Here is an 11,973-nt window from a genome sequence, read left to right on the forward strand (position 1 = left end):
GCGCAAGCCTCGTCATTTTAGTATTGGTGAGCGATGTCCTTACTGTCATTAAGAACAAGATACTTTCTTCAAATATTTTTTAAAGAACTGGCTGCAAACTGATTTGCAGTAGAAATTTTGTTATCTCCAGGATACAGGGAAGTTTACTGAGATCCCTTTCATTGTATACAATTACAGTATAGTACTATGATTCCAGTTTAATGGCCATGGTACCATCCTATGGAATCCTGGGATTTGCAGCTTTGGAGGAGCATTTAGAATTCTCAGCCAGAGAGCTTTGGCTCCCCATCGAACTGCAAAACCCAGGATTGCATAAGATGTTGCCATGGCAGTTAAACTGGAATCATAATGATATAACTGTGCAGTGTGAAGTGACAAATCCCAAGTGGTTACTTTCAATAGTCTTTTGAAGCAGAGTCACCATTGAGTTTCTGGAACCTTAAAAGACTAACATTGTTGTGGAATTTATTTATTTAGGGGGTTAGGATTTATTCCATTAGATGTACAAATTAATTTGGAAAAGCTCAGTTTGGGACCAAAACTCCTAGAATCCCCCAGCAAGCTACTAGCTATGAGTTCCAAATAACTTTGCTAAGTCTTGTCATGAAGCAGTCAATTAAGAAGGTAGGTGGTACTACACACCAAGCACAGAGAAAAGGGGGAAATTAACAATCCAGTGACAGCAATGCTACACACAAATGTACATGTATTGCAATACTGTACTAAAAAGAAAATAAATGAATACTAAACCTAACCAACCATCTTTAATCATCAAAATTGGCATGGCCCACTCCCAATTAGTAGCAGAGGGGCTTGATGAGATCAGTAGGGTTGGAGACTTTAATAAATCAATATGGTTTACTATGTGGTTACACACATGTTGTAACAAGTTATCACTGAGTAAATTTCCAACAGTAGACATCCTGTGTATGATACAGCTAATATTGCAGAACAAATTCAAATATGTGGTAAAATCCATATACCCCAAGTCTGAAAGAACTGACAAGCCAACATATGAGGCAGAAAATAGTAATGTCTTTAGTTTTACATATGCACCATCCCATACATTTAGGATCAGGTTTTGATTAAGCTAGAGAGGCGGGAGCAAGTAGACTTTAATAAGATATCACTGCTTTTACAGTCTGGTTTCAAAGGACTGTGCCTTTTTAAATATTAGAACAACCAAAGTTTAACATACCAGATTTGAAATCCACATTTCTCTCAGGAGAGGCTTTTGCCATCAGAATACACTCGTGAACCTCGGGACAAATCACATATCATGTTCATCATTTGTTAACAGTGGCTTTAAGCATTAATGGACATGAGTAAATTAATCTCCAGACCTTTCATATCATCCGATGTCAAGTCTCAACACAATACTTTTTTTATGAAGCAGTTCACATATGCAGTAGTGAACCAACAATGTACATGCATGTGTGAACAAACTCCTTAACAGGGAAAGAAAGTACAATTTCTTCTGACAAGGAACAAAATAGAGCAGAGGGGTGAAATTCAGACTTCCCCATGTAACAGTTGTCAAGTTTTACCACAACATGGCATTTCATGTTCAGTACAACCCACACAGTACACATTTTATTATAATGCCAGGCAAATTTTTACAGACACTCCATACTGATCTTCTAAGTGGGAGAAAATGACTTTGTTATCCTCAAGCTGCAGAGGATATTCCTGAAAATGAAGACTGGAACTGCAATTTTCAGACTGAAGAAAAACTAACCCTGAAACCATTTATTTAACATAAACTCCCAAAGGAATTTGCAGCAGAATGTCAAGCTTATAAATCTGAGTAGTTGGAAATAACCCCGCACATCATACATCTTGAGAAGCACTGTCATAATTCAGATGTTCCTCTCTTACAGAGGAGGCTCAACACATTAATGGTGCAGATTATCAGCATGAATACCATCTTACATTTTCAGTTTAGGGCTAGTTCCAATAATGCACAAAACACACAAATTTCTTCTTCATGTCTCCAAAATATTCATGTATATGTCTGAATGGGCATCCCTGAATTATGTGGCTAATTACGCAGACATTTCCTAAGAATAATCCAGTATGCATCTGTGGAGTGATGTACATACCATTGGCCCCATTAACTGCACTTAACCGATCAGTTTCAAGCCTTAGGATCATACCTTTATATCTCACACTCCATTCCCTCCTTGAAGGAAATTTCTCATCTCCCTTAACAGTAGTTAAGCAATTTTGCTGTTACTGATGTTAAATACCTAAATGCTATTCATGTTAACCAAGGGTGTTTGTATAGCCAGAAAGCAGAGTCACAATTCAAAGTAAGATCCAGATCTTGGCTTTAGGAGCACACTAGTTAGCCTAACCTGCTGGCTTGATGTAGATGTTGAGAAAATGCTCAGATGAGACTGGTTTCCAATTTACCAGGAAGCCAATCAGTTACCAGGAAGCCACTCTTATGTCAGCATCTCCCTTAGCACAAAACTGAATATCCACCTCTATATTAATACATGCCATTTCAGTTCTGCAGATAAACCAAAGGCAACATGAAATAAACCTTCAAAAATACTTGTGGAAGTAAGGAGATATTAATTATTATCTTATGCATGTATAAGTTCACCTACAGAAGTGGTTGGCTGCTTCTGTCTGAAGCGGAATGCCAGCATTCGGTTTAGTGGAGGTGCCACTGAGCATGGATGTGCATGGTACACAGATGTCCACATCCTTGAATATGGATGCATATTACTGTATACACAGGTGTGCATTTGCTTTGCAGATGGAAGCAAATGCATGTTTAGTTGTGCCATGATGCCATTTAACACAAGGGATGCATGACACATTCAATGCATAATTCCACAAGTGGAGATTTACATTATATATTCCCTGAAAAATGGCTAACATATGGTCAGGTGCTATTAAGAATGGAGATGTATAAACCATCACCAGAAAATTGTGACTTCATAACAAGACTCTCGCATTATGGTATCATGAGCAACCCCCCAATGGCACTTTGAATGATTCATTGATGTAACCTGGAAATGTTTGCTTGACAGTGGTATTCCTTTCCAAACACTCATAATCCTCAAAGTTCTATTATGGAAAATGCTAATTTTGTATATAAAGAACAAGAGACTAATACATGGAAGGGGATAAAGTTTTCTGAAACATAATAAATATCTAATAAGATCTCAAATAAAAGAGGAATGGCATGGATGGTGAGATTAATAAAGCAAATGCCAAAAAGGAACATATAATATAATGCCTTAAATATATAAGTCCATCAGTGGTCACCAAGATCAAAATAAATACAAATATGCATAAATTAATAGCAGCAAAAAACCCCATAACTAATCAGTTAAACTACCTACTGGCCAATGTGACAATCTGATGAAATATGTTATTTATTCTACCATCCCTGCCCTGCCCTGCCCTCCAGTCACTATTATAATCCCTCCAAATCAACTAGAGTCTTGCTCATCCACTCTGCCATGTAACAGGGAAACCTCAATTTTAGGGTTTTAGTATTTAGATCTTCCATACCTTCAGGTCTGGCCTCTCTCCGCTCATGTAGAATCTACTGTAATGGAGAAAAACATATCCTGCTTCCCACCAAGTATCCTTGATTCATTTATAACAGATGTGGCCAACAGTAAAAGGCTGGGAGAACACATTAACTCCCTAGGAGACTTGGAGGGCAGTACTTGTGCCCCCCCACCAATAATGATGATGAAGAAGATGTAATGATCGCACCTAGAGGATATGAGGGCATTTCTGCCATGTTTTGGGTTTCCAAAGAGGTCTCTCCTGGGCTTGAATTGACCCATGGGCTCCACGAAATGTGGTGTGAGTGTGCCCTAAGCCCACAGTGAACATTTTGAAGTAATTTGGGGTGAAAGAGATTTTTTGAAAAATTTTGCAAACATTGTTTTTGACCCCTGGAGGGGGGCAGGAGGCCTCCCAACATGTTAGAAATGTTAATGGGGGCCACAAAAATGGCCGTAGGGGCCTCGGGATGCACTTTGGTCACATCTGATTTATAAGGTATCACTTAGGACTCTTGAAAAATTATGTACCTGAAAACAAATTGGGGCAAAGAACAAGCTGTGACTATGCCCCCCACCTGGGTCTCTTGGGTTTTCAACCCAGCTGAAATGAAATGGGCCCAAACCCAACAGAAGCATTGATAAAGCACTAACAGAATTAGGAGTTTTCAAATTCCAGCCAGTCAGAAACACTCAAAAGCATCCATTATTTAAGTATTTGAGAGCAGGGCCCATCAACACCATTGAAATTAACATGCATAAGAACAAAGCCATGCCCAAATTAGTATAGGAATGCCTTTAAAACTCACTGAAAACAGTTGTGTTTTCAGAAGTAGCTGGCTATACTGCATCCTCCCTCCTGCTCTCTCTTTCATTTTCCCATGTGTATTAATGGCATTTCAGTAGCTTTGACTTTTCAGAACTGGAATAACAGAAATAGATAAAATCCACATACATAAAACTGACCACTGCAAGAAGGGGAACTCAACTGCTCTTTTCCATCCCACAAAGTAGAATAAAGAACTTTTGGTGCTCTAGATGCTTTAGAATAAAATTCCTACAGTTCCTTACCATTGGCCATGCTGGCTGGAGCTTCAGCAAACTGAAATCCAAAACATCTGGAGGACCAAGCATTTCTTATCCCTGCACTAGAGAAAACAGAGTTACACAGGAGTAAAAGAGAACGTAGGGTAAAGCTGTACCACAATAGCCTTTTTATGCATTATAAAAATGAGATGGCTAGAATGAGGGGATCTTATCACTTTAATTCTGCAGGGCAATGGGCAACTTATATTCAAAATGTTCTTTCCAATAATAGAAGACCTGGGGCAGGGGATAGATTAGAAAATTCAAAGAGGAATTCCATGTTCGTTTGTTTTTCAGAAAAAGGTTATGAAATTATTATTTTTTTAGAATGATGAATAAAATGTTTAAGGCAAGGTGTTCAAATATCTACTAATATTTACAAATCAATTCTAAATACTATGTAAGAGGAAGACTTCCATGTAAGACTGCACAGTATGAGACTATTACAATTCCTGGTCATGATTTACTTTTCTCGGGTCTTTTTATAGACGTACTGTATACGGTTTTTGCTTCAAACTACAGAGAATTAACTAAAAGAAAATAATTTTCTCTGTTTAACTAATGTTGATAGTTTTTTCTGATTTTATTTGCAGGAGAGGATGGCTGTTCTTCTTGTAAATTCCAAAATGTTCCTTATGGTTCTGGTTCTTCTCACAGTCTGGTTATTGTAGCTCAAATTATAACAAAAAAATACAATGTTTAAAAAGTAAGTCTGGGGTATACTTTTCTTCTAGGTAAACTATACTTTCAGTATATCAGACATAATAATTTTCTGCCCATCCAAGTCTGATATAATGCATTTTGTGATCCCAAAGAAACAAAGTCACTTTCAGCTTGCATTTTTCAATTTTTCTAATAATTTGTGATTTTTTCCCCAAAAAGAAAAAAAACAAATCCTCCCCCATGGCTTCCATTTTCAGTAAATTTATATCTCTATTGGCCTCATTTGCTTATTTTCAAGAGGGATGAACCATTAAAAAAAATTTTTTTTAAGCCGCCCCCATTCTGAAGTGATAAAATCTACAATCCCAGCCTAATATTTCTTTTTGTGTTGTACCTAGACCCAGTTTAAGATTCTTGATGTTTTTAAAGAGAGAAAGAGAAATGATAAAGGAAGTGTGACAAAGAATATAGGGAATGAAGACTGAGTTGATATACCATTGTCCCAATGCAGAAGTGATGAGTGGCAGCCCAAAAAATGACTGATCATTTGGTTTATCTCAAACGCCTAAGGAAATTAAAGGTGCTAGGGTTGACCTATAAAACATTAAACAACTTGGGGCAAGGATATCTGAAAGACTGTTGCCTCCCATATGAGCCTGGCAGAAATTTGAGATCTTCAGAGGAAGCCCTGTTGCATGTCCTAACATCTCAAGAAGTTAGCTTTGTGGGTACACTTAACATGTTTTTTTCATTAGCAACACCTCGACTGTGGAACTCGCTACCCAAAGAAGTTAGGCTGGTCCCATCTCTTTTAAGCTTCTGATGGGCAGCCAAAACAGTGCTATTCCGTATAGTATTCAGAGTTTGAAACTGAGGTTTTAACTCTTTTAAAACTAGATTCTAGGATTGCTTTTAGACTGCTTTTAGAAGTCTTTAAAGAGCATTTAAGGTGTTTTTTAAATGTTTTTATCTTGATATTGTTTTAATTGGTGTATATTTGTTCATCGCCTTGGGACCCTTGGGAGCTGGGAGACAATACAGAAATACTTCTAATAAATAAATAAATAAATAAACATATCGGGACTGACATCATGAGCCCCCACTCTCTCTAAAATAACTTTCACTTAACCGTGACAACAGGGTTGGATATCTCTGCACTTTGATGGGTGAACAGGCATCTGACCCCAGTTGGCAGCCATGTAAAGAAGGGACTACCGATTTCACTAAACAGTTGGACTTCAGAAAAAGGATGATGCTTGGAAGCATGCCCAGGACAGGAGGAGCCGTCCAGTAATCATTATCACTAGACTGCCAGCCAAGGCCAGATGCTTCCAAGTGAGCACAGATTCACCTGGCCTGAGCCAATAACAAATCTAAGTCTACCAATAAAATGTTTCCAAACACGTATGTTGATCAGAAAATCAGCACTCCACACATTAAACATTTATCCAGGGCCAGCAATATCATGAAATAGTTCCCTTTGGCAGATTGTCCTGGCCCTCTAGACTTTATTAAAGTAATATGCTCCAATCCACCAAAAATATTTTTTTAATTCTCCACTCACCCAGTTCAGGTGCAAGAGCATCTCAATGTTTGGCAGGACATGAAAGGGGTTTCGGGGAGAAAGCTTATATGAAGGCATAAAGTTGGAGGATGGAATGAAAAGACACCAAGTGCTACCAAAATGCAGCATACCCTGAGGACAGCCATTAATGTCAAATTAAAGAGATATGTGAGAACAAAAACCTTTTTTTTTCCTGCATATAAACTGAAAAGGCCAGCCACAAGAGGCCAGGGATCCTGAGAATACATGATCTGAAAATACACACACCAAATTCTGTATGGAAGATGGCTCAAATCTACAGGAACATGTGCAACTTTGCATACTGATTTGGGTTCTCTTTTGCTTTAGACTGAAGATGGACAAATAGGGGGGGGGGGGCAGAGGACAAATCACACACACCCCACAACCTTCCTGTGGACCCCACAACAAATGCCTCCATTTTCCTTTGCAGTTCCTCTTAAAATAATGACAGAAGTGTTTGGGGTAATAGAGTTTTGGAGTAAAGGTAGGGTGCGGTAATTTCACCTATTTTTACACAATTGGTGGGGCTTTCTGAGTTATTGGTGAGCAAAAAAATGCTGAAAAATAGTAATTGGCAGTTCAGGGGACTTCAGGAGCCATATAAGTAAGTTCAGAGACCGCATACTATGAAGCAAAACTACTCCCCATGCTCATCAAAATCAACTTTGTAGGATGGCAGGGCAGATAAAAGGAAAATAAACTGACAGTTGACAGGGGGAGGGGTGTCAGATCTTTACTAAATCAGAGGAAAAGATACCTCTGAAAGGTTTGCGTAGATTGCAAATATAGCTTTCTAAGTCCAAACTGAAGGACCAAGGTTTCCCCTGTATACCAGTTTTCCCTAAGCAGAGTGCTTCAAGGTATGATGGACTATGACCCCCATCAGCCCTAAGCAGCATGACCATTCCTCTCCTATCAAATGGATATTTCTACAGCTGTATTGCACATGTGCCACTGTGCAGGGCAACAAAAAAAAAAATCTAAAGAAAGAGAAAAACCTAAAGAAACCCCAGGCTCTTTATTAGGGTTTCTCAGACCAAGCTCACTCATGCAAAGATAGGGCAGAGATAAAGAAGGGTAGGAAAAAGAAGAGGCAACGGCAAGGATTTCCCCTACTCCCAGCCCCACAAGGCAGTGAAGAGCCTTAGCTAATGAACAGATATAACAAGAACACTTGGCCTCCTTCAGCACATACGCCTGCCAAGTGGGAGCAAAATAAAACCTCTGACTTCCCCTATTCACTGTCAGGTTCACAGGCTGTTAAAAACATGGGAGAGTGCCTGGGAAGCAAGCCTCCTAAGGCACAGAGCACAAAAGCAGGGCACACAGCAAGCAGCAGGCAAAAGAAGCCGCTCCATATCAGGATATTGGAGGCTGGGGTTGCAGGGGAATGACAAGAACTGCTAGCAGGAATCATGTCTCATTGTACATAGCCAAGGTTCTCCATCTCGTTCTTGTATCGCTGTTCAGACACTTTACTCTTGTGCTGTTTGCTCTCCAAGTGCTGGCGAAATTCTGCCTCTTCGCTGGCACCGGCATTGCACATGGAGCAGTAGAACTGGCCACTAGGAGTGACGCACATGGCGAGGTCACGCGGAATTCGCTGACGAGATCGTGGGTTGAAATATGGGCCTAGAGGAGGGAGAAAAAATGAGAAAGAGCCCACTTAGAGCCAGGGAGTCAGGGAGAAAGCTTAGGGCCTGTTCATAACCATAACTACAATCCATCCACCACCACAGAACACCTCAGGAGCACATGGACCACTATGAAACTGATGCCCAGAACAATAACATCAAGGTTTTTGTTGATGAAAATTCCACAACTATATTATACATGAAGGTGGCTGTTATCTCCATAGCAGAAATAGAAGGTTTTGGTTGGTTGGTTGGCTGGCTGGCTGGCTGGCTGGCTGGTTTTGCCTTTTATTTTCCTTGTTCTATTCTGTACTGTTTTGTGGGGAAGGATTCTCTAATGAGTTGGACCTCTGCCACTAGGCAGATGAGTTTTGGATACTTTCTTAGCATCCTAGCCAAATGTTAACAGCTATCTAGTATAGATACAGAGTTCACTTGTTTTAGTAACCTTGTTGGATACTTTTGCTTTGCATTCTTTTGACAGTTTGAGGCTGGGAAAGGCCACCCACAAGAGGCCAGGAATCCTGAGATTACATGCTCTGAAAATACACACACCAAATTCTTTATGGGGGACAGTTCAAATCTACAGGAGCATGCACAGCTTCACATATTGATTTAGACTGAGGACAGACAAATGCATCGGGGCCAGAGACAGTCCCCACCCCCACCATCCTGTGGTCCCCACAACAAATACCTCATTTCCCTCTACAGTTCTCAAAATAGTGACAGAGGTGCTGAGGGCCAAGGATGGATGGAAGAAGCGATTTTTCTTCAGTTGCTTACTTGCTTGTACAGTTCTCATAGCTGAGGGGCAAAAACAGATCACACTTTCTTTGTTTGATTCTGCACTATATAAGCCTTGGAAGTCCATCTTCCATCACTTTCAGCCTGGGAGGGATGCACTCCAGCCTAGGCACCCCATATACTAGTGATGGGGACTTAATTTGATTGCCATCCAGTGGATAATCTGGGCAGAACTAGTTTGGGGGCCCAGTTCTACAGTCAGTTCTACTACTGGCTGTGAAAGGATGTTGGATGCCATTAGCAAAAGGCTGGAACGCTTTGCTGTTGTACCAGCTGCTGCATCATTTCCTGCCAATAAAATTTATGTCATAACAATAATGTGTGTAAATGTTCAACATTAAAAGAACTCTTGGAGGCCTAGAACTACACCCAATTCCAGAACAGAAGTGCAGAAATGCAAATCACAACAGTCTCATACACAACCGTTTGGGGAGGGGAATTTTTTCACAGAGAGAGGCTCAGTAACTATTTGTTGAGGCTCTACATCAGCAGGCAGGTAGTTATTAATTTTGTCTATTTGCAGACAGTTATAGGGAGAGAACAAATTACTTTTCCCATCCATGATCACTGAAACATCCTTATATAATCAGACTCTTACAAGCACAAGAAGTGCCCTCTGTGTGTCCAATGTGGCTTACTCCTAAGCAGGTGTGCACAGGATAGATTCCAGGCAGCTCTCATTATTCCTAGGAGAGGTTAGTGACAATAGCTATCATAATATTTCTTAGCATTTAGTACAATTCTGATTTATAATTCCTGAGAATTCTCAATTGCACAGAATTCTTAGTGGTACAATTTTGCCAGATCATTTCAGGGGGGCTTGGCCTTACCTCACAAGGGATTCAAATCCCTCTGCCCCCCCCCCCCCCCCCCCCCCCCCCCGTTCTAGAACCCAGGTTCACAAAAGTCACTTCCATTTAAGTTGTATCAGGCTCCAAGCCAGATGGCCCCCTACTAGATCGAAGCATATGCAATCTGTTTAAGGACGAACCTCAATAAGACAGTAGTTACAACATAGTGAAATCTGCCATCCACATGCATCAAATTGCCACAGAGTGGCTCAGGGAGCTGAGAGGAAAACAGGCCACAAAACAGAAGGAAAAGTTGCAGTGCTCCGCAGGATGTCTACAGAGCAGACTGTGACAAATGAGACAAGCCAGGGAACAGAATCAAGGCACTACAGGGAAAGGAAGGAAAGTAGCCAAAGTGGTTTCCCTGACTGAAAGAAAATCTAAGCATTTATAGCTGCTTTTGCTTACATTGCCTCTGAGCATTGCTGGCTTCACAGCAGTCCAAAGAAAATGTTATGCCCTTGTGGTGTTCAAGTTTATACATCATGTAACAACTGTATCTTTCTGAGGTTATCCCTGGAAGAGTATATAAGATCAGCATAAGCCACATTAATAGAAACTTCCCACAGCTTGAAAATCAGTGTCCATGCTGGCTCAAATATTCTGGGAGTTATAATAATAATTTCAAAAGCAATTTCCCCCTTCGTCTATACTTCCGTACTGATTTAGGAGCATAAGAACCCTGCTGGATTGGACCACTGGCCTATGTGGTCTAGCATCCTGTTCTCACAGTACCCAGCTCAATCTGCCAAGCAGGACATGAGTGCCAACACCGCCTTCCACTCCTGATCAGGAACTGCATACAATGCATGCTTCACCACAGCAGGGAGCATTCATGCAAACAGGAGCCTCTCCTCTTCAAATACCTCAGTTTCTACATGAAGAAAGGAACAAGGGAGGCTAGACATTTCCTTGGTCCCAAGCTGAAGAAAGAGTGGCAAATAATGCCTGAATAAGGCTGCTGTCTTATATTCCCCAGCTCACATTTCTCAGGCTATCATGATATCTAACCATTCATAACTTTATCCTTCATTAATCAGCCACATTTCCTTTTAAAGGCATCTGAGGTGGTCCTAAATCAGAGTGAATTCCACTGAAGGTTTGCACCCTAAGGATTCCTGGAATTTGTAGCTTTCTCTTGCTAAAGAACTCCCATTCACTCTCTCGAACATTTCCCAAGTGGCTGTGTTCCCCAATTTACCTCTGTATCTCACAAAATTGCAAACCTTAGGAGCCTTCACGATGAAGCTAAGGCATTTAAAGTTATATAAAATTGATATATCTTTGTAGTGCAAATACACCTCAATCACTTAATCAAAATAATTCACAGGGTAAGAGTACTGCTTGGAACAAAGGCAGACAATGCTGCTGAAAAGTAATAGGTGAGTTTCAGGTAAACTAATGACCTTCTCTCCAAAGCCACATGCAGTGATACACTTCTCACTAGGGTCTCCAGATAGCTCATGTGCAGATAGCCTTTGTACATTTATTTATTGAATTTATTGAATTTATATTGCTCCTTTCTCCCAGGATGAGATCCAAGGTAGCACAGAATCCATATGCAAGCCAATTTCAGCTCTGTGTATGAGAGATAGATGGTGCAGTTCAGCCTATGAGGTGGGTTTTATCCACATATTTATTTAGCACTATCGATGTATATGCTTTAAATGTACTACATGCTGTATTTGTTGTGTGCAAGCTCTAGGTGTATCATCTAGCAGACACATAGGCAAATGAAGTACTCCTAGTAGGCCAGAAGGCACCGTTTTAGTTCCTTGCTGCATAATTCATAATACTGTCATCTTCTGGCCTGAGAG

General features: G+C 40.3%; 1 protein-coding gene across 2 annotated transcripts in view; it reads right to left on the reverse strand.

The window, feature by feature from the left end:
• Positions 1-300: 300 nt before the first annotated feature.
• The window catches only part of ZMAT3 (zinc finger matrin-type 3), a 40,308-nt gene continuing 28,635 nt past the window's right edge, over positions 301-11,973 (reverse strand). The window contains exons 6-7 of one of the 2 annotated variants that reach the window (XM_042457933.1): positions 10,565-10,672; positions 301-8,499 (exon numbers count right to left, since the gene is read on the reverse strand). In XM_042457933.1, the coding sequence (XP_042313867.1) occupies positions 8,288-8,499; positions 10,565-10,672 (320 nt within the window). In that variant the 3' untranslated portion in view covers positions 301-8,287. The remainder of the gene's footprint in view (positions 8,500-10,564; positions 10,673-11,973) is intronic. The other variant, XM_042457934.1, reaches the window with a different exon arrangement.

Source organism: Sceloporus undulatus, chromosome 3, assembly GCF_019175285.1.
Source record: "Sceloporus undulatus isolate JIND9_A2432 ecotype Alabama chromosome 3, SceUnd_v1.1, whole genome shotgun sequence".
NCBI lineage: Eukaryota > Metazoa > Chordata > Lepidosauria > Squamata > Phrynosomatidae > Sceloporus > Sceloporus undulatus.